This window comes from Argiope bruennichi, chromosome 8 (assembly GCF_947563725.1).
Source record: "Argiope bruennichi chromosome 8, qqArgBrue1.1, whole genome shotgun sequence".
Lineage (NCBI taxonomy): Eukaryota > Metazoa > Arthropoda > Arachnida > Araneae > Araneidae > Argiope > Argiope bruennichi.
In genome coordinates this window covers 34,486,245-34,510,720 of record NC_079158.1, presented here as the reverse complement: position 1 = coordinate 34,510,720, position 24,476 = coordinate 34,486,245, and the positions used below count along the sequence as shown (strand labels likewise).

Sequence of the window (24,476 nt, the reverse complement as noted above, 5' to 3'; positions counted from 1 at the left end):
TTCTAATAATTCTTCTAATTTGGTTAAGTTCATTTGTGTTTTAGTTGTAACAGCATTAGCGCTTTCTAAATACAATGTATATTTTATTATATAGATTCAGGAAATTTTATATAGGTGAATTTTCATATTGATTATTTCTGGATTGATAGTTTCTTATTACTAACTTACCAAATTTATGTACTATATATTCTCGTCAAACCTTATTTGTACCTTTTAGTTAAATTTATAAGTGTAGGCACCAATTCACCATAATTCTTTTCATGTTTAAACGAAACTGTGGATTTGATAGTGCATCAAGCATAAAGTTTGTTTTCGCTTCAAATTCTGTTTGTTTTCGCTTCAAATTCTGTTTCCAATAAAAATCAGCATCAAAATAATCAATACATCACACAAAAGTAAAATAAATCACACTTTCTCCTTTACATACAGGTGAAAAATATTATAAAATCATTATAAACAAACAAAAAAAAATCCTCGAAATCGTAAATATTTCTCTCAAATACTTAAGGATACCTTTATTAACACAGATCATCCTACTATTGAAGAATCAGACTTGCACTTCCAACTATGACAGAAGAGGAAAAAGGATTTAATTTATTTCATACCACGAAGTAAATAACTTTTAACAATTTGCTGTATCATCGAAACGACGAAGAGGAATACAAAAATACGTAAGTAGAGATATTTGCTTTTTCTCTACAATCGGTAATTGTAAGAATTATTTTGAAAAAGAACTATTCTGATATTTAAAACTATACAGAAATGGATTGCCTAATCAAATTTACCAAACAGATCATGGCAAAAAAAGAATCATCTAGAGCAATTTAAAATGCCAGCAAAAGCTCAAAACACATCTAAGTTCTTTAACGAGAGATTTCGCCGACGAAGGATGCGACTAACAAGTTTGTGAAAAATCAAGTCTCCAAAACGAACCTTCCCAACAATAAAATAATCCCATTTTCCCCGTCCTTCTCTCCTTCCAGATCAAAAAATCTTCGAAAACATTTAAACGAAAGATCCTCACAAACTAAACATTCTCTCCATCTTTTTGAGAAGAGGCATTTAAACAGAAGATAATTTCAACTTTCCAGAGATTTCAGTCTCTAGCTAAAGCGATTGCGCGCAGAAACTCGCTTCATTGATTCAAAATAATTAGGACTCTCAGATCGATTCACAGCCCATACAAAAACTTTCCAACTCTTTCGAAGCTGAAAAAAGCTAATTGGGGCACGCTTTAAAACTCCCAAAACCCTGGCAATTATTAACCGGGGACAAACATGCGCAGGTAAAGAAACTTAGCACTGATTTTCCTTTTAGCAAGTACTAAAAGTCTGAATTTTTTTTTGTTTGAATCTTTTTCTTGAACAACTAACAAATTTCTTTTTTTCCTTCTTTTATCAGTCCATTAGGTGGAGTTTGCTTGTGTAATTTAAAAAGGGACACAGTAGATAACTTTGTAAAGAAGTCTTGCATACTGTATTTTTCCAAAACGACAAAAAAAAATTTAAAGGAATAGTCGAAGGTGGGCTCTAAGTCGATGCGGAATTTCGTTTCTTGAAAGTGAGGTCTGTGCTTCAGGCGAAACAGAATGAATTCAACTCTAAAAAGTTTGCGGCTTCGAATTTTCCTTCAGATTCGTGAAAGGATGTGTCAGCAATTCATTTGTCTGATCATATCGAATTTATTTTACAGCGATACTTGATACAAAGTGTCATAGAACAAAAGAATGAAGAGCTGTTTTTAGAATTTTTCAGACTGCTCTCTTCAGGGACTGCTTGCCTGGACTGCGTTGTCATAGATATGACGTACCATGCCGAGTTTATAAGTGTCGTCTAAAACAAGTGCGAATAAAGTGCACTTTTGAAATATTTTTCAATTTTTCAAAAATCTGAATGGTTTTTTTTTTTGGTTTTTGATATATTTCTGGTATATCAAGTAATTTAATGTAATTTTCTCATATGCACGCAATATATAAGGAAAAAATGATTTCAATTATTAAAAAAATTGCAATATGAGATTATAAGGATTCTTTGTTTCAAACATCAGATTCTAAGTTTCTGAGTTTAAAAAGTACAACTTTGTAATTAATTGCGCATTCCAGAGTTTCAAAAAGTATAGTTTCATGCCTGGCTGTCTCTTTATCTTCCCGTGAACTCGATAATTCAAAATTGACTTGATTTAGATACATCATATGGGGATTTAACATTTTGTCTGAAGATTTCCCTTTAATTTTGAAAGAAATCCATTCAGAGAATGTCTGTCTGTCGGCAGGCCAAACATAAAACGATGACTTCAAATTGCAGAGAGTTAGATGAATGGAATTGGAGACACAAAAAAGTAGAAATGTATTGAATTGAGTATGTGTAGAAAGTGTAGAAATGTATCAAATTTTGAAATAAATTCGCCGATAGTGTGATTGTCAGTCAGTCTCAATAAATTCATTTATTAAAAGTGATTATTCAAAAATGCATTGAATTATATAAATGAAATTTGGTGAGTGGCTTATTTATAAAATTATAATTCTGTGTCATATTTTGGTTTTAGTATGCTGACAATAATGTGTAATATATTTTCTTCACTATACTACGAGAACCAAAACCCTCATGCGCAGGTAACTGAAAATTAGAATATGGTGTTCGTGATCATGTTTCGTGGGGGGATTCATGGTGTACAAGTTGTGTGAGGAGGAATTATTAGGGAGTTTTTTTGGGGTAGAACATTGCATTTGTCATTTATAGACATGAATTCATTTTTTTAAATAAACGAGCTAAAGCATACTTACCTTGTTAAAGGTGGAACTCGAAACAAAATATGTGCACTCGATGAATACGGTATGAAAATTCATATTTCCACCGAAACATGCTTTCTTATATTTCATACATAAGATAACTTTTATCTTGCATGAAGTGTATGCATGCTACTGATAATGCATATACATGAGAAATGTTATTTTTGATAAAGCGAAACGGAAGAGGTCAATATACATGAGAAATGTTATTTTTGATAAAGCGAAACGGAAGAGGTCAACTGGACTGGAAATCAAAATTTTATTCTTTTTCTTCAATTATTAAGGAGGAGTTCAATTTTTTGAATGCGCTTCAGATATTCTTTGTTAGAGTCTTGAACGAACGCCACGTAGTCCGGATAGGAAGGAATAAACAAGAAAAGAAAGCAAGTAAAAGTAATCTGATAGTTTCAGAAGTGAATTTAACTGAAACAGTATTTTTGATTCAGCACTTGATAGACTGAGTAGGAAAAAAGTATGAAAAAGTGCAATTCAGAATTTGAAGTGAAGCTTCAGTTCAAATGATTAGAAAATAATTATTTTCAGAATGCATATAAATTGAAATTATAAAGGCGCACGGACGCACAAACAAAATCCACCCACACCCAATTATGTGATGTAGAAAAAAAAATTGGACACATATAAATATCATGAGCCATTGGAGTTTGTTAACTGTAGGAAATTCAGCTGTTAAATATCAGAAACATGTTTAAATTTCCGTTTGAATCAACGCTTCAATTTAGATTCTGAATGACAAATATCCGCATTGTAATCTATTATTGAAAAAATCTTTACAACAAGATTATTGTATGAAGATTCATCTACTTTTTTCAAAATATTTCGGATGACCAGATACATCAATACATTTCATGTGACCAACTATGCATTTAAAATTCCAACTCATGGCAACCAAAATTTATAATGCAAAATAAAAATGTTATCAATCATTCAATGAAATTTGTGACAGCAAATTTCAATTTTTTTTCTATTTAATAATATTCAATTTTAATAATTTTTATTTTTAATAATTTTTTGGTTTTTTTGCTGCAGTAATGGCTTTTGTGTGAACAGAATTCTTCGGAATATTTGAAGATAAACGTTAAATTTCTGTCAATTTGTAAATTATCCAATAAAAATACTCATTTTGAATTACTATTCTCCAAGAAACTACTTCTTTTTGAATTTAGAATATATTCGCTTAACAGTGCCCTGTATAGAGACTGTCCAATGATTTTTACTTTATGAAGGATCCAATAAACAAGTTACAGATAAATTTTACATTTTTATACTCAAAATCAAAGGAAAAATAATACAAAATTTATTTTTCACGCCACCCACGTTCATTTGTGATATTTTAGATTATTATTTATAAAAAAACGAACAAAAGAACATCCTATATACTATGGAAACATTATAAATGAAAGAATGAAAGGAAAAAATTCGAACTAGACTTGATAAAGATTATTTCTGCGAGATATTTTTTAAAGCAATTCTAATTAAAAGTCACAAAAAAAAAAATTCAAAATCAAAGAAACCAAAAAAAAAAAAAAATCTCAATTTAACATTGATGTAATGATCTTTTTTGTGACCTAGTTTTTTTGGCAACATCTAATGATAAATGGTGGAAAAATCATTTGAATTGAAATTTATCAATAAAGGGGTTGGATTTGCAATTCGATGTGTTTGCTTGGTTTTCAACGCATATATCATTGGAACATTAGAACATTTTATTTCTTTCAAGTGCATAAAAATTTGACAAAAAACTTTTAATAGAATAAAATAATTTCCTAAATGATGACTTCAAAGAGTTATTTTTCTTATGATTCGGAAAGGCAAAAAATTGAATTAGAGCCTAATTCGAAACACGGAAATGTGATAAACTTTAAGGTTAATTTGCCTGTCTTTTCATCGCCTGGCTTGATTGCTTCAGTCGTTGTCTTCTTAGCACAACGAATTTTACATTACTTAAATTTATGAAAAGAAAATTCCATCCAAAATCTTAATCATGGTAATTAAAGTAAAAGTGTAATTTCTGCTTCGTAATTAATGACCAAATTAAAATATTGTTTCCGTTCTGATATTAACATTGAAAAATTACGCAAATGAAACATTTGGTGAAATAAAAAAAATGGTCTGAATATTAACCCGGCAATTCAGATATCAATTTCAATTAAGACTTAAAAATTAAGAAAAATTTGAGAAAAAATTTACATAAATAAAATTGGCATAATTGAAATTATTATACTTTGTAAAAGTGCTTCAGTGCGATAATATATTCCGAAGATATTGAGGAAAAAATTTAAGCCTTTTTTCATCAGTATAATCGATTAATCTTTATATTCAGGCTTATTATAAGCGAAGTCTCAGATGTCTTTCATAAGCATTTCGACTCTAGGAGCGTTTCCAGTAGTCCCATTCTGAAAAGCATGTTCACATGCGCATATGTAAATAAATACCACTTTTATAGATGCGGTTACAAATTTAATTGCTTATTAGTTCATTCGCCTGCTTTCGTGTGCATATTTTTTGCTAAAAGTGCATATTTGAAGACATTAAAAATGCATATATTTCCATGAAATTTCCATTTCAAAGAGAAACATCTAATTAATTATCTACATTGTATTATCAACATATTATAACTAAGAAATTTTAAACATTTAAGGAAAAGAATTCGCAAATTTATGTATTATATAAAGATGTATTAAATTGTCTTTAGAAATAAGTCAAAGATTTCAACAGAAATGTCTCGTAGATTATTGTTCTTGTTAATGCATAATGATACGAGACTTTATTTTGATGTACAGAGAACATGTATTCCAAACTCTTTATAAGCCTAACAAGAATCCGTATTGAAAAATATCTGTAAGAAAAAGATATCAGAAATGACTTACCTTTTTCCCACATGATTTCATCTATTGGATATCCAGCCACTCTACACTGGATTGAAGTACTTTCACCGGCGACAACTGAGAGGTCCGGCATTGGCCGAATCATCGGTGGACCATAAACATTCAAGCGTCCAGAATGTCTGATTTCGCCAACATCATTCCGAGCTACACAGCTGTATAACCCACCGTCTTCTATTCGGACACTGGAAATGTTGACATGACTGATGACATCGCCATTTCTACTGACATAATCGCCTACTCGCACCCTGTCGTTATCCGGTACAGGGTACCCGTCCAATGACCAGGTGACCTGAGGTAAAGGTGTACCAGATGCGGCACACTGGAAAGAAACTGATGGACCAGGCCGCAGTGTTCTCTCTGAGAATGTCTCATGAAAAGATGGGGCGGTTTCTGTAAGAAATAAAACATGTTTGAATTTCTATAAAATCTACTCATCGCTCTGATATTTAAATTTTTTTTCATTAAAATAAAATTGAATATTTATGTATAAAGATTGGAATATTATAAATGAACATTTATTGCTTGATAATGAGATGGTAATTAATATTGTCACGTTATACATTAAACCAATAATAGAATTTGGAGAAAAATTAAAGTGCTTGAAACCTTTTGGACTTTGAAAAATCTCCATTTTTTTCTAAGTTTGAGATAACAGTCTTTCTAATAAATAAATGTCAATAAGTTTGAATTTTGTTAATAAAATACTTCATTTATGCATTTGAATCCTTTGCATGCAATTAAAGTATGCATACACATTTCTGCAAAATAATTTTTAATACTGTAAAAATTTTGAAACTTATGAATTCGTCTGTCAGGTACAAAATGTTAAATTATTATTTAAAAAAAATCCTTTGAAGACTTAAAATGAAATTTAAATACCATTGTATTGTTAAAAATACTTTTATAAAACTGGTCCATAAAAAATTTTTTTAGCTGTCAAAAAATGAACGTGGCACTTTGTTTAAAAACATTATCGAAATACAAATTTTTAATATGTAGCAAATTATAAACTTAACATTTAATGCAAAAATTGAAAAATAAAATCTTTTTCATCCATAAATGGTTCAAGAAAACCCTTGATCGCCTAAAAAATCATCTCGGTGTCTGCCGAGATTTAATTCTGTCTTATCTCCCTACACATGGAGATAAATTGATTGCATAGAAAATTTGTATTCAAATACGACAACTTAAAGGTTATGCTTTGATTCAACATTGGATCGATTCAAATTTCAATAACGGGACCACAGGTTAAATTTAGTCTTGGTAGGCATAAGCACACAGTTTTATGGAATTTTAAACTTATCTGCTGAGCAAACGATTTTTATTTTTCTTACCTCCCAGAACGAGTTCTGCTGAGGCTTGCGCGGAGTCGTCAGCATTTCTTACGAAGCACTGGTACACCCCTCTATCTTCCCTCCCCACTGAATTGATGTGGATAATATCTCTCGTGAGCATTCTCACGCGACCGGAATTGTCCGCCAGGGCACGAGTGTCCTTCATCCATGTCACGGAGTCCACAGGATAACCGGAGATGTTACACTTGAGGGTGACCGGTTTCTCCGCGTCCACCAGGATGCGCTTGGGGTGAAGGTGAGCAGACAGGGGAGCTGAAGAAAAAAAAAAAGAATTTTATAACACATGGTACATAAATTGTTTACTGTCTTATTTCAGAACATTTTTGTGGTCATAAGAGGCGATAAATTTAATACAGGTCGTCATCAATTATGTAATGTATGCCACTAATTATTTGTAATATATACTGCATTGTATTGAAAACACTTATTAAATCGATGTTAATGCATCATTCATACATTAACTTCATTATGACGACACAGATACTGCACCAGTAAAATTTTTGTTCTATTGATGCAATTTGTGTCCATATCAGCGGGAGTGGTCTCCTAAAAACTTTCTCGCATACTCTCTAATAAACTTGTTGTGCCATAGAACGTCTTATATGGCATTGGCGGACAATATTAACTTTTGGCGTGAATTTGGCATTTTTACTGAATATATCGTGTCATCCTTGGCAAGTAATTTGGGGGTTAATTCCTAGCATGTGCTAATTGTATCGAATTTGTGTTTTAGACACGTTTTTCTATACCGATTGAAACGAAAATTCGACACAAAACTGCACTTGTAGAAACAAAATTCCATACCAAATTTGATATATTTAAGTCATTATTAACATGCTCATTTGAAAGTAACAATTAATGAATATATTTATCACCTGAAAATTTTGATAAAATGAATCGAAGAGGAAATCACTTTCCATAAACTATGAATGATTTGAAGCAACAATTTGGAGGGAAGGAAAGCTATTTTCAGATTCAACTATTCTCAATTTAGCATTGATAAAAATATAAATTATAACTTGGTGGAAAAGGGCAATTTCATTTAGAGGTCTAAGATACAAAATTTTAAAAAAATCTTCAATGTTAAAATTTATTTTATTTTACAATAGTGTTCATAATTTCAAATCGTATCATTGTTATTCATCAAAACTTTCAAGACGTGAAGTCTTGTCTTTATTGTTCACTAAGACATACGGAAATTGAAACTTTATCATTCCTATTTACAAAGACATAAAAAGGAATTGAAATCTAGTATATATATATTCAACATGTTTACATGACTTAAAATATTATTATTGGCTTTCATCAAAATCAAAAGATGTGAATTCTTGTGATTACAATTCAGCAAAGCACATGAAAATTGAAATTTTATTATCAAAGATATTTCCTAAAACATAGAAAAAGAACTGAAATCTTATTGAAATATAGTAAATGTATTCCTCAAAGTGTCCATGACTTAAATTATTATTAATGGCTTTCATCAATCTGTAACATTTCAAATCTTGTGGCTACTATTCACCAAAGTATATGAATATTAACTTTTATCACAGTTATTTACAGAATCATAGAAAGGAACTGAAAACCTATTGAAATCCAGTAAATATATTCACTCAAGTGTCCATAAATTAAAATATTATTTTTGGCTTTCATCCAATTTTATAGGATTTGAAATCTTGTGACTAGTATTCATTAAATATATATATGGATTTATCACTATTACTAATTCATTAAATTCACATAATATTCTTTTGGTTGTTAAATGAGCTGAAGTTTTACCATTTCCGATGACACAAGTACAAGAATTGAATTTTTAAGACTACTTATTAAAATACATATAAGTTAATATTTTATGATTATTATTCACCAAAATGTACAAATTTCGAAATAATATTTCGACAAAAAGTACATGTATGAAAATGTACCATGGATAAAAGATAAAATATTTATTTGGCAGAAACCGAAGACAACTTCTAATGGTGATATCTAAAAATTCCTTCACAATATATTTTCATTATCCGTCACATCTTATAGCCAATAATAAATTGTTGGCTTTTCTGACTTTATTTTTTCAATAAATTATAGAGAACATAGTTTTTTTCTATCTTCAAGAAAAAAAAATTATGACATTGATAAATTAGAATATGTCAAGAACATTTTAAGGCTCTAGGGCATATTAAAGCAGCTTTCACAAGTAATTTACCTTGTTTTCGTAAAATTATGAAAAGAAATAAAAAGCTATGGAAGAAAGGTAAAAAATAAAAATCACAACAAAATAAATCTTCTATAGAATACTGACTTAAGGACAGTATTTAGTGATCATTAAAGTTTTAATATTGTTAAAAAAATTAAAAAGAGCACTAAGAGTTTTAATTTTGTTTAAATATTCCTATTAAGAATAGAAGAGATATATTATCATACTTTTCTTAATTTAGATTCCATTATAAATTATTTATAAAGTTTTTATCGTTTGCTGCATTTTGTAATTAATTGTAAAGTAAAAGAGATGTTAAATGGCATTAAATGTTACTAAGGAAAATTTAAAAGAGTATTTTTATATGATGATATAATTAAAAAAGGAATTTTGGACATAAATTAATAATTGAACAACAACAATTTCAGCATGTAGTATGTACTATTAAAATCTATTTCATGTATATTGATTCTCTTTCATAATACAGTAATAAATCATAGTATAATATTATAATGAAATGATTAATGTAATGGTAATTATATCACTTCTTTTATAGAAACCTTGACAAGAAATATAATATTGAATCGATGCGGAAAAGAAAATGTCACAGAAGCATACATCAATGTGGAAAAGAAAATGTCAGCAATGGAGCAACAAAGTGACTCAATTTTACTGCACTTCATTGCTCTTTCTCTTTTTATATAGGAAATAATGAAATAAAAAAATTACTGTCATCTCCAAAGAAATTCCATCCAATGATTGAGAAATCATCTGATTTCAGCCATCCTGGAGTAAAAGATAATAATTTTTGTTTTTTTGTACATGTGAAAAAAAGAATACCAAATCACAATGAGTTAGATAGTTGAAATTTGGTATCTGGTTTTGCAACCAAAACAAGCAGGTATGCGACAGACTTTGGACTAACTATATCAAAAGTTAAATTATTTGCTATCTGCCTATTATGTATGAGAACAAAGTCTATCAAAAATTGTATAAGATAAATGAAATTTAACATGTGGTTTTTACAATAAAATTATAAATTTGTATCAAATTTGAAACAAAATTTGTTTAGGTGAAGAGGGTATTGCTACAGATGCATACAAAATTCTTTTATACATTGAATCTAGAAAGTATTGTCTATGTTGCATTCGAGCAATCTTTAGTTTATTTATCATTACGTTGAATTAGAGAAATGCACCAAGAATGCAATGCTACTAATAAATTATCAATACTAAAGTTAAGCGCAAAATTTGCATTTTGCATTTCTATTACTCGAGAGAGAACCAGAGTGAGGGAATCATGTTTGCTTTGTTTTTTAAAAAAAATTAAATCAAAATGAAGGAATATGTATTCAAACAATATTTCAGATTATAGAATCTGAAGAGTCAAATAATATTTACTCAAAAATATCAAGAAATAATAGCAATATTATAAGATTAAATATCAAAGTATTGTTTCAAGATTACATAGATTGGTATTTGACCAAAATAATCAGTCGATTCACAGGAACATATTAAAACTTTTTATATACATAAAATGTTATTCAGTTGAATAAGTTTTATTAAACAACGAATACATTAACAATAAAAAAATCTCACATTGTTTAGCAAAATCACCAAGCAATTACTTCCTAATCTGTGCAATTAATAAACCAATATAAAAACAAATTCTGCTATATATTTGCTGAAATTGAAGAAAACATTTAACTTAAAAACTGAGAAACATCTTATTAAATTAATCAAATGTCTAAATTTTTATTCAATTTAATATTTATTCCTGAATTATAGTTTACTTTATAAATACCTTATTTTATAAATATAATATATTAAATAGAATACTTCCTCGATTTCAAAAACTCATCTTCAACTTTAATTCTAGTTAAGTTTTAAAACTGACAAAAAATTTTCTGATTCAAAAGATGCTCCGATGAATATAGCAAAACATTATGAATTCTTAATCCATATAATTAAGAAAACTAATATAAAAGATAATTTCTGCTAAATACAAGATGGTTTTGAATACATTTTTAGAAATTGAGTGGTATCCTATCTAAAATCATTTAAGTACTACTTAAAGTTTTATTCAAGAAATAATACATAATTAATTTCTGGTTGTAATAACGATAAATAAACTGAAAATAAATTATCGTAATCGTAATCTTTCTAATGAAAGTAAAACCTAAAAGTTTCAGCAGTTAATACGAAAAATATAAAGTGGATTAAAAAAAATGAATGCATGCTTGTCTAGATATTATTTCTGCTAGTCTTTGTGATGAGGACGAAAACTCATCAAAGCGATAAAAGAAACAATTGTTTCTTTTTTTCTATGCTAATAAAGACAATGTACTAGATGTTAGTGTACAATGTTAGTTGGGCTAGTGTACAATGTACTAGAGCACTCCCTTGTTGCATTTTGACTACAGGATATATTACAGAAAAAAAAAAAAAAACTGAACCGACAAGCATCTCGTGTTTTCGTGATGTTAAAAGAAAGACATGCTATAGAGCTTTATCATATTTGTGTTTGCCTTTATTTATCATTATATAATATTCACGAAATAATATATATATATTATATAATGTATATATTATATATATTTTTATATAATATAAATATTATATAATAAATAATAACCAAGGGAATAAAATGAACATAAAGAATAAAATATGCGAATTATAATTACTTTTTAACAATGCAATGGACATGAAATTATTATTATTTTATGATGGGCACAAATGTTGCGTGAAACAAATCATATGTATCCTATCTAAATTTTGAAATTTAAAACTTTATAAATTTTGCTACAAAACCTTTTTCAATTCCTACTATTAGTTCACACTCTCCCTATATATATTTATATATCTTTTTGAAATGTTCAATCGTTAATAAAATACTTTTTTTTCATCCACTCATGTTCAATTACATTTTTTTAAACTTGTAGTGGATAACACTTGATTTTAATACAATTTTTTTCAAATATTAATTCATTAATTATTAAATTTAGTTAATTTTTAATACTTTAAGTAGAGTCTTAGCTGTTTGTAATGAAAACTGAAATCAACCGTCAGTAGCTCAATCGGTAAATGCAAATATTTCAGTATTTTTCACGTGAAGGTGAAGAATGTGAGTTCAATTCTTTCGAAAGTAGGAATTGACTTAGTTTTTTTATATTACTTGTTTTATTCAAATAAAAAAAGATAAATACAAAAACTAAATGATGAAACCCAGTAAGGTGTTAAATTTCCAACTCTAAAACAAATCTTAGAGATTCGAACTTATAATTTAAACAATTCAATGTGGTAATTTGTTGACTTATATTTTCTATCTTCCTTATATACGAGATTCTATAGAGCAGACAACGGTAAACTCAATTTAAGAATACATACAGTAACTAAAGCAATAGAAAGTATTGGTATAAAATATAATAATAATAGTTTGACAATTTCATTAAAATTAGAGAAAATATTACATTAAAATAAACCTGGTATAATTGAAAAACTTATTTTCTCAAAGTTAGCAAGGTACCAAAACACCGTTTTGTAATAATCTACACTGAAACTAAGGGAAAAACAGTAAAAATATTATATTTGATAATTAAAAATGTCTTTGTAAGTAAACACCTATTACTCAAGAAGTAATTATATTCTGAATTTGGTATCTCTATATCAAATGATTTAGTCTATGGTGAATTTGAACAGGTATCAATTTCACATAGCTTAACATAATTTATAGAGGCAGATTACGACATTTTGAGGCCCTAAGTTGAAAATTATAAGCCCCCCCCCTGTATCAAAAAATTGGACAATTTAGTTTCAAATTTCAGGGCATTTTTAAATTAATAAACATGCCAATAATTTATTTTAAATACTTTTTATTTAACTTATTTTAAAAAGATGGATTAGATATTTATGTATTTTGAGCCAAAAATGAGGGCATCCCCGTTTCTATAAAATATCGTTGAAGCAGAAGGTTGTAGTCAATAAATATTGTAATAACTAAATGAAAATAATACAACAGTTGGTACAATGGGAGTATTGGTTATATTTGATTTCAGAAAAATTATTCAGATATAACTTCATTCTATCATTACACAAAATTCTCTGATATTAAATTCATGTTATTTTATTTGTCTCATATAAGTTTCATTTATTGTGTAAATAAACTTTTCCAATGAAGGAAATCCCATAACATCCCATATCATAGCCCATCACCCCATCATAAAATGTAAATGTCTGGTTAATCTATCTTAAATTCCGAGATACTGTAGCTTCATTTTTTATCATGTAAGAATATGTTGTTGTTTTGGTTTGAGGTTTTTGACGCTTCAAAATGCGTAGGCAACAAATTGTTGAAGCCACAGAATGGGTAGGCAACAAATTGGCGATTTATAGCTTTTGAAGCATTAATTTTTCACTTTTAGGGTTATTAGAAAATAATGCTGAAGGTTGTCACATCTGACGATTTATCGCCAACTAAAATTACAACTTGATTTCCAAATTATTCATTCTCTCAATTCTTACGAATTGTCATAATTAATTTAAGTCATTAACCAGTTTAAATCGGTTTGAAACCATCACGAGACTACCAGACTACGCATGCGTCGATATTTAGAAAAACGATTTTTTTTCCCCCCATCTCAAAATCGGTCGAGCTACAAAACTTTGTTAGCCAGCTAGAAAAATTAAAAATAAAAGTTTAAAAAATTATATATATAGGAATAGAGACAGATAGAGAAGTCTCGTGATTGTTTCAAACCGGTTTAAACTGATTCATGACTTAAATTAATTAAGATAAATAATGATTTAAAAAATAATAATGTTCTCACATGATAACTTGAAATTTGCGATCGTAGATTTCATTTTTATTTTAATAGTATTGTAAATTACACAAATATTAAACAGAATCCTCCTTATTTAGCTTTCAATAATTGAAGATGACGCGATTCAATTTTTGATTAAACAATGGAAAAGGCTTGAATTATAACACAAAAATGTAATCTATTGTTATTAAATTTAAAAAAATATTACAACAAATTCTGGTAAATTTGGCGCGACCATTACATTGTAGTTATAAAAAAATCTTTGTAAAATTTTGGAACTGCATAAATTTATTTTTGTGCTATAATATTTTCGAAAATTATAGTACATTGAAATTCAACCAAATTTTTAATTGATTAAAACTTTAATATTTAAAAAATGCTCATTTTTACTTTCTAAGGTAATATATGTGCCGAATTTAGGTCAAACGGTGATATCTTTAGAGCACTAATATACACACATTCATCTTTATTATTATTAGTGATTAATGAATTGGGATACAGGCTTTAAGTTTCAAGCATAAGATTTCGCATAGCATTTGAATTCGTAAATTTAGTGTTGCCTTAAAAAAAATAATCGATGTTTAAAATTGCCAAACAAATAGATGGAAACGCTTTTACGAGTAATAACCAATAATGCCTTAAACAAATGGCGCCAGAATTCATTTTTTATTATTTGACAACCGAGGAAGCGTTGCTCGCCCAAAAATAGTGTATTTTATTAACTGAGTGCAAATGGTGTCCTTGACGTAAGAAAATATACAGTCCATCAAACTGACTTATACTGCTCTTTCCTAGTCTTTATTTTTACGAGTTTGTTCTTTTAGATACTCCCAGAAGTCATCAAGAGTAATTTATGAGCAAAAATATTTTTGGAGCTAAGTTTAATTCCATTAGAATCGAAGACCGGATCTCGGTTTAAGTCCACCAGTGTTTATAAATGTGTCAGACCTAGAAGATGAACGAGCTTTAGAAAAAATATTAGAGAGTTAACTCATTTTTCGCTGGTAGTTACAGCGATGATTATACTCAGCATTTTCAAAATATCCAAATACATCACATGATATTTCATTATCGCTTGTTAGAACTTAAAATTCAATTCTGATAAAAATCTGAAATTTTGTACTAAATATCAAAAATCAAATTTTAATCATATCTATTACAAATAAATTTATTTTGCCTTTAAGGTAGATTGCATCTAAACAAGAAATTCTTATCTTGAATACTTTTTATAAAATATATTTAATAAAAACAGTACCCACAAATGTAAATTAGAGAACTAAAGAGTTGAATGTGTTCATTTTAGTCTTTAATTATAATTGAGTTTAAATATTATAGAATTTCAAAATATTTTTTTCTTAAATTTATCAACAGGTGGCGTTACATGCATGGAATCCAAATTTAATTAAATTAGTGGATAATTAGGCTTTTAATATATTTAAATAATGAATTATTATGGAGAATACATAAGAAAACAAAATTTAAAAACATAAAATGTTAAGAGGTGAGCGAAAAATAGATTTAATATTTATAAACATGAAACAAGTTGAATACACGTGAATAAAAATTAGCAATTAATAATATTTACATTTTGAAATGTCAAAAGTTAAGTTAGGTGATACTTTTTAACATAAAATTTGTCTTTATTTGTCCGGGAATTTCGTATTTGAAGTGGAAACTAGAAAATTTGGCTTACAGATAAAAAGCTCCTTTTCTACTAAACAGACTATGCAACTGCCTAACATACTGGGTCTAAACGGTTCGTAAGTAGGTGACTAAAATTGTTATTTGTCTGATTGCTAAATGTATAATTTATTTTAAAAAATAGAAATTTTATAAAATATAAAATATTAGGATAATATTAGTATAATTGGTTAAATCTGTTTCATTGTGTTTTCTTAGTTATTATAATATTAATAACCCCGAAGAATCTGCTTAAATAATATTGTCTACAAACATGAATCCTAACATTAGATGAATAAATACTCACATAGAGTAAAACTGTGTATAGAGCCATTATGTAACGTGTCAATAAATTTCAAGAGGGGAGAGATTCAAATGACCTACCTTTATCTTTCCTCTTCAGCAGTATAGTTATAACTACTAAGTAGAAAGGTTAATAAAATAAGATAGGTGATAAAGCTACCTTATTGTGAATAGAAACACTCATATCAGGTCCGCGAAGAGAATGAACTTTTAATGACTTAGCAAACAAAGTGCGTGCAAGTCTCCGGATAGAATGACTAGTAAAAAATATCAATATCAATTCACAGTTTAGTTTAGTTATATTTACGTCCCGTTGTAAAGAAACAGTAGGGCTATTTTGGGAAGTACGTCATAACTTTGAATCGCGGTCAGATGATGAGGACGACACCTTATCTGGCATCCCCCTCTCCACACCACACTATACCAGAGGGAGGACATTTGGTACTGACGGATTTAACGTGCAACGGACCCCCTTACACAACGGTTCTTTGGTGGAATTGTGTCTCGAATCTGAAACCCTACGGCTCACGAGCCGAGATTTTATCACTAGGCCACCGCGGACCTTTCAATTCATAGATAGAGGAAAAAGTTATCTTTGCATAGTATCTAAGTTGCCTGTAAAAATGTAGTTAAGAAATTTAAATAACGGCTTCGTCCTGTAAAGACAGGCCAAAATTACTATTCTAAAGACCGACGAAGTATCAACCAGAAAGGGTTATTAGAATCAAATATCATTGAACAGGAATTGAATTCTGCACAATAGTGTATGAATTATATACATAATTATTTTTCAAGAATCTCAATTATACCTTTTGTATGATAAAGACTTCTAAACGATCAAAAATTTCAGTAATAAAGACGCTACATATGCATCAAAAAGTAACACACAGACAGATATATGCTTAATAAAATCAGATTTAATGTTAAATTCAAAATAGGAAGTAAAATTTCTTACCAGTCACTGTTAGAGTGCTTTCCATGCGCTTTTCACCAGCGCTGTTATTTACAACGCAAACATATGTTCCCGAATCTCTTACATTGACTTGTTGAAAGTACAAAGAACCACTCAAGAGAATAACTCCCGGTCTGGCACTCACTGGAACGAGCCTCACGCCATCTTTCTTGTACCACCTACAAAGGAGGATGTAAAAATCATGAAACAAATTGTTAATCATGTAAAGGAATAAAATCAATTTATTGATAATAATGTAGAGCAAAACTACTTTATATCTGTTCATCTACAATGAATTTATGTCAAGAAATTAAAGGTATATTTTGACCCATTTTAATAAGAAAGAAAAACTTTCAGGATGCACCAAGTTTTTTTTCTGAGAAATCCTGATTTAATTAAAAAAATCAATAATAATAACAACAAATAACTAGTTATCCAGGTCCAACCACTTGTTAAATTTTACCAATTCTTATATCATATGAAAGCTGAGGCTCCTTAGAAACATCATTAAGAATCTGTGGTTGAGCGCCACCCCTTCACTTTTAACAGAAAACAAGAAAAGAAAATATTCGAACCGCACGACTTCCCAACACAAAAATTTCATCGAGTTTTAAAGTATTTTTCCGTAAGAAAATTCGTGCCTTCTGGATACTTTATTATTCTGGATACATTGCTTTTTGTAAATTCCCTATGTAGGAAATTTGATAGTCACGTGATTGTTTCAAACCATTTTAAACTGGTTTCTTATGAAAATAAAATTGACCTCGAATAAAATTTTAAAAACTCTATTGATTTTCAAATGGCCAAAAACCATTGCTTCTCTAAATGTTGATGATTTCTAAATATGAGTCATCTAAGAACATTGTTGTTTTTCTGCCGGATTGATACCAGGTGACTTTAATAAAATAATGTTTTAACATGATAACTTGAAATTTGCGATAGCAGATTTCAATGTTTTAAAATTACATTGAATTAAAGCTAGTTTTGTAATTCTACTTCCAATATTATATTACGAATTGCGCAAAAATCCCCTTCTTTAACGAAATAACTTGAATACTATGAGGTTCACAGTATCGACAACAGAATTACTGATTGATAACAATCATTCTATTTAATTTAAAGTTATATCAAATTGAAATAATTTATACGAGCTTCGAAAAACCAATCAAAATTTCACTTAGAATTTCAATCTTATTAAACGATGCAAATTTACTTGCACCGCTTTCATTTATTTCGATTGAAGCCATCTGAAATTATTTATTTTCCCAACAATCGATTTTGAATCTGATGTAGAAAAGCAAAGCGATCCAGAATTAGTTAAAGTGATTTTAAAAAAAGAAAGTCTTTTCACTGTGCTGATTTTCTTTTTAAATACTGCTTTCTAAATTTTATCATAATGCGCTTTTCATTATCACAAGTTTATTGATTCTGGAAAAATGTTTTCAAGTGATTTCACCATTGGTTTTACCGATTTCTTTTGATTAACAAATTCTTCGAACTGAAAGCGAAAAATCAGTTTTGAATTTAACCATTTTTTAAAATCTTGTTCCATCTTTTTCTTGAAATTCGAATATATTTATAATATTATTTATACACTAAGCAATCGCAAATTGATATGAAACTTTATATTAGCTATTCAATCTCCTTTATTGCCACACTTTCAGTAAGTGATATTTTTAATACTAGCCGCCTTTGGTGACCAGCTGACTTGTCTAGATTATTGATTTTTTTAGGCTGTTAAATGATTAATATAGAATGACTTAAAAAATAATCATGTTATTTGATGTTACTGAGAAACATGAATTCAATTGAATCAATTTACTGCAAATAAAAATGCATATATATTAAGAAATAAGAACGGAAGTGATAATTCTGTTACGATTGGCAAAAAAAAAAAAAAAAAATCGTACCAGGATTATCACTTCCGGAATTTCAGTCGCGATCATCACGCGACTAAATTTTTCAAGTGAATTCGAAAACAACTAAATTCGAATTCCATAATAACATTTCAAAACAGATTATGAACCAAACTGAATTGCAAAATAATTAATATAAAGAGGAAAAATTATATGAAAATCAAATTGATATTATTTGATATCAATAATGTTTATAATAATGTCTCGAGTTTAAAATAAATTTGGAAGATCCATAAATTAATTTCCATAAGCAAGTCATAGTAATTATCCATCTGCCGATAGGTAAGGCTATTTCCATGTTCGATGAAACTTTCGGTTTGAAGCCTATTTCTTTATTTCTTTTATGACTTTTTCCCTCTAACTAATTGCACTTTTTGCGGTACAGAGAACCTGTCTAGTAAATCCTAATAATATTAACTAAGCAAAGTAATGGATTGAATGCAGCAGTGAGAGCGTTCAGTGAAGAAGTCTGAAATTCATACGACAGTTTTGTTTACATTTGATTGGTGGTCTTCGACTATAAGGAATAAGAATGATTTTTGTGCCCCGTACGTTAGCGTTTTATACGTAGAGTCTTTTTCCTGTTTTATAGGAACTAGACATGATGATGTAAATATTAATTAGTAAATAATAAGTTATATATGTATATTTTCATTAAATATTTGAAAGTAAAATGTAAAAAATTGGAAGGATTAGAGACGATTTAGTCACAAATATTGATTAAAGTTTACGGTACAGAATCGTCACCAAGCTAGGATAATGGTTCATTTGCTACTATTAAAAACAATGTTCAATGTGTATGCATTGGCTGTCTGAAGACAGACCGTTTGATCTACAGTTACCAAACTTGGCGCATTTATACCTTGGAGTAATTGTATTGAACTAATTAAAAATTAAGCTGAATTCCCCCCTCCCCCCCCAAAAAAAACTTAGAAAAGTATTATTTCGCAAAAAAATGAATTTTACACCGTTTCAAAAGCAAAAAAAAAAAAAAAAAAAAAAAAAAAAAGGGTATTTTTAATGATATAATTTTAATAGCAGACAACATTTTTCTGAATGTTGGCAATTTTTTTTTAAATTATATATATTTGCCTAAATTCCAGCAATAGATTATATAATTGTTCTAAAATCCAAACCGCTTTCATTGTTTCATCAAGTAGTTAAACGTGTGAGTTTCTTTCCTTGTATAAAGGCTAAGGCAGAAGGTTTTTTGCTTAATATCAGTATAATTCAAAAAAAAAGATGCAAAATAGGAACGATGAACTGGACATTTCATTTTTAAATATATATATGATATCATAAGAACGACCACCATTAGAAAAGTCCATCTACAAATTGAAGAGAAAATATGTAAGATATTTAACCCTTAACTGGGGAGCTGAAATTTTAGGACTTAACTGGGGAGGTGCGGTCTACGAGACCGCATTTCATTTACACTCAAATTAAATTTTCTAATGAATGCATTAGTTTGAAAAACTGCCAATATATTTTGCAGATATTTTTCTTGATATATAGATATGTTTTAGAAATTTTCTAAAATATATTATCATTGAAAAAAGTAAATGCTTTGGAACATACATTTTTTTCTCAAATGACATGTTACAATAAATAATATTCTTGAAAAAGCATATTACTTTTTACTTTTTAAATCATATTTATTTTTACAGTATATGAAGGTATATAGAAGAAAATTTAATGTAAAATTCAACAATTATATGAAAAAAAAAATGACATTGGGTAAAATCGGCCCTTTTTTTATCGGCTTGTGTGACTTTTATAGCACGGTTTCCTAGGGCATTTTAAACATACAGGTTAAGAACTAGTATAAAAATCAACCTATAAATTCTGTATATATATTTATTTCTTGGTATATTAATATATTTTATGGATTTTTCAAAATACATTATCACTAGAAAAATTAATTATGTTTGAACATACATATCAAAATCAGTTGAATGTAAACTCTCATCGAAAAACTCTTCTGTACAATTATCCTTATCACTAAAATCTCTTTATTCTTCATTTAAAAGTGTCTGGAGCACTGCTTCATAAAAGAATAAGTAAACTGGATGATATTTCTTGCCCCAAGTTTTAGCGCCATTTGCTAAGCCTTGTTTATCACTGGGACACTAACAGGGAGATGCGGTCTAAGAGTCCGCGCTCGAAGAAAGAACTGAATTATTTTTAAAAACCTCTTCTGAAATCGGTTGAAAAAGTGCACGTGTGTTCAAGGTCATAAAACAGGAAGCTACAAGAGCAATCCATTCAATTGAGCTAAAAATAGAATAGGGGTGACAGAAAATCCATCGCTTGCGGTCTCACAGACCGCACGACCCCAGTTAAGGTTAAAATAACCAAGCTTTAATGTCTGTTAATTTGACCGTATCATTAAAAACAAATTACATCTAAACGCTTGAACTGGTATTAAAAATAATCAGTATCTAGGGAGAAGTAGCTAGTCCCCAAAACAGGTAGTATTCAGTACTTTCAAGCTCTTATTCTACCTGTAATATACATTACAGAACCAAGTACAAAGTCCTTTAGCGATTTAAACTACAAATTAAGCAAATTATAAATTATAATTTTGAGATTAAAAAGTTCATTTCATAATTTTTAGATGCAAAATGTATAATATTTATCTTCATTTGTTTACGAGTTATTATTCTTTAAACAGCTTTACTTGTTTTATATCTGTAAAGATAGAAAATTGAAATCAAATTTTACTCTCTTCTTGATCTGGTGGAAATCTGAACTTCCGTGCACTCGCGGATTCCCGATGATAATATAGTATTTTAAAATCTTCAGAAAATATAACCATCGTTTTATTATGAATTGAATTAAATTTTGATTCCATACAAATGGCGAAACCTGGTAATGAGATTGTGAAACAACACAATGTAATTAGAAAGTAATTAAATTTAATCCATTACTGTACATATCTACTATTTAGTACAAAAGTGTAAATTTTGAAATTGTATTATTTGAATTTGAGATTTAAAACCACTTCTATTCTCAAATTCACACTATTTATTGGGTATATTTATGAATGAAAAACAAAATATAAAATACTATAAACGAATAAATTTTATCATAAAAGCTTAATTATACATATATTAATGCAATTACTTGTTTAACTGAAGTAAACAACCTAATTCGAATTCACCATGGCTTTGAAAGTAACTTCAATGCAAAGATAATTAAGTTAGGCATCTAGTTATTTCTTGAAGTACATCCACGACTTTCTGTTGTAATACATTTGAAAACAACTTCTAAGTAGAACAAAGCGAGATTTTGAGACAAATTCCTTTATAATTATAAATATATATATTTTAAACAAGACCTGTTCACGTTGGTCGATTATAATGAAGATTTAGAAATCCAACTCGTTATCTCAATTACTTCCCAAACTTTAATTCAAGTAATAAACCTTTTATTTTAACTAAAAGAAAAGACTTTTTAGAATTCTCCAGTGGTATACATACGTCTAATTGCTAAGAGAAATAGGATTGGAGCAAAGCCATTTACACTAAATGAAGAAGGGAAAAAAACTCCAAACCAAATCTAATTACTTGTAATTTCGAAAGAGTTGCGTACATTTTTTTGGGAAAGTTTTGCCATTGTTTTTGTTGATATTTGTTTTCTTTTGTTTTGTTTTGTCTTTTTTGGTTCATCTCATTAAGGTTCACAATTTATAAAATCGGAAAAGGTCCAATTTAGGTAATTGATATTTCCTACGAATCATTTCTTTTTCCTTTTGGAAATTTTTTTTTTCACATTTTGCTCTCTTTGTTTCAGGGTTTGTTTCAAATGCATAATTCGATTGTTTGTGAAAAAATATAAAATAAAAATAAATGTAGAATCTTAATGCGTTAGTGAAAAAAAATGGCGAAGTTTTTAAAAGCATTCATAGAAATCTTATTCTTTTTTTGACACAAAAAATGTTTCCTTTTGGGAAACGACAAATATTTTTCATAGGTGTGATGTATTACTTTTTAGTTAAAAATAAGAATAATTCAGAAAAGAGTTTTGATTTTTAACTTAAGAAATAAAATTATTTTTCGTTTGAGTCTAGTAAAAATGCATCATTTTATAAAAAAAGACTGTGTTAAAAGACTAAAAGAATTAAAATATTTAAAGTCATTTTATTGTGAGGTTGAAAGAAAATACAAATAAAATTTTTTATGCAATCTAAAATAATTTATCAGTTCGTAAAAAATGATTCGGAATTTTATTACATTTTTATAGAAATTGCATAAATCTTACAGGGAAAAAACAAAATTCCATTATTTAATAATTTTTTATACCACTAAATATTTAAAAATCTTTTTCATACCACTAAATAAAAAGAAACCCGGTGCATTTGGAAAACGAAATGATACGAAAATAATATTTATTCTGCAAATGATTTTTATTTCAGTAGTGATAATTTTTTTCTTTATCCAAGAAAAAAATTATATTTTAAAAATTAATCTAATATTAAAAAGATTTTTAAAAAAATTCTTGAATTTTTCAGGTTTAAGTTTGAGAATAATAGTTTCTTTGGCGGTCTTTAATATTTTAAATTATATTTATAATTTTATTAAAATATATTTTAATCTGGACAGAGTTTGTTATTCCGAATAATGATGAACAATCAGTTAGGATTTTAAATTAAAAAACGTTATTAATTATTTGTTTGTTATACTAAATATTTAAAATCTGTATATTTGAAATAAATATTTCATATTCAACTTAATTATGTGTAGTATATTATATATTGTTCTATAGAAGTTTCGACGAAATGTTAACTTTTGAAATTTTAATTTTAATGCAAATAAATAAATAAAAAAATGATATAATCTTTTTGATAAGGGAGCGGAATTTTTTTCATTTCCAGTTCTTTCAGAAATTGGAATTTCCGTCATATAATCATAAATTAATGATTATCTATTTGCTACACTGCAAATTTGAAATTTATACTCTTGAAATGCATATTTCAAATTTACACTTAATAGTCATTGCATTTTGAAAAATTAGATAACTGTATCTCGCTGGCTTGAAATGCTTTGGCAAGAAGATAATTCCAGTCGAATTCATATTTTCAATATCCTCCCATGAATTTTTTTGATAAGTAAATTATCATAGCTGAAAAGTGAAAGAAAAAAAAATCCAAAATTAAATACATTATTTGATTTATTATTTTTTGCAACTTCTTTTGATTCTCATGCAAAATATTAAAATCATGTTTTGCGAGTGTTTACTTCTGAAGTACATATTTTTGTTTTTGCAAACATTTATTTTTAATTTTGTTTATTTATTATTGAAAATGAATCTATTTTCGAGATTTCCGAGTAATTAATAATTTGTAAAAATTAATTAAAAAAGTTATCGTTGACTATTCTGAAGTTCCCTTATTATATTTATAGAAATCTGCATAGCCCAATAAATATATATAACCAGAGAATTTATATCTCAGAATTTAAATACAAAGCATTCTGATCTAAGTATAATTATTATTATATCCATATCCATAATATAATTATTCTTATGGATTAAACAAATACCTTGTTGTATTAAAAGAAATCTA

General features: G+C 28.1%; 1 protein-coding gene across 2 annotated transcripts in view; it reads right to left on the bottom strand.

The window, feature by feature from the left end:
• Positions 1–24,476, bottom strand: part of LOC129981538 (cell adhesion molecule Dscam2-like) — an 833,489-nt gene that overhangs the window by 163,731 nt on the left and 645,282 nt on the right. For both annotated transcript variants that reach the window (XM_056092410.1, XM_056092411.1), the window contains exons 6-8: positions 16,998–17,173; positions 7,029–7,301; positions 5,677–6,084 (exon numbers count right to left, since the gene is read on the bottom strand). In XM_056092410.1, the coding sequence (XP_055948385.1) occupies positions 5,677–6,084; positions 7,029–7,301; positions 16,998–17,173 (857 nt within the window). The remainder of the gene's footprint in view (positions 1–5,676; positions 6,085–7,028; positions 7,302–16,997; positions 17,174–24,476) is intronic.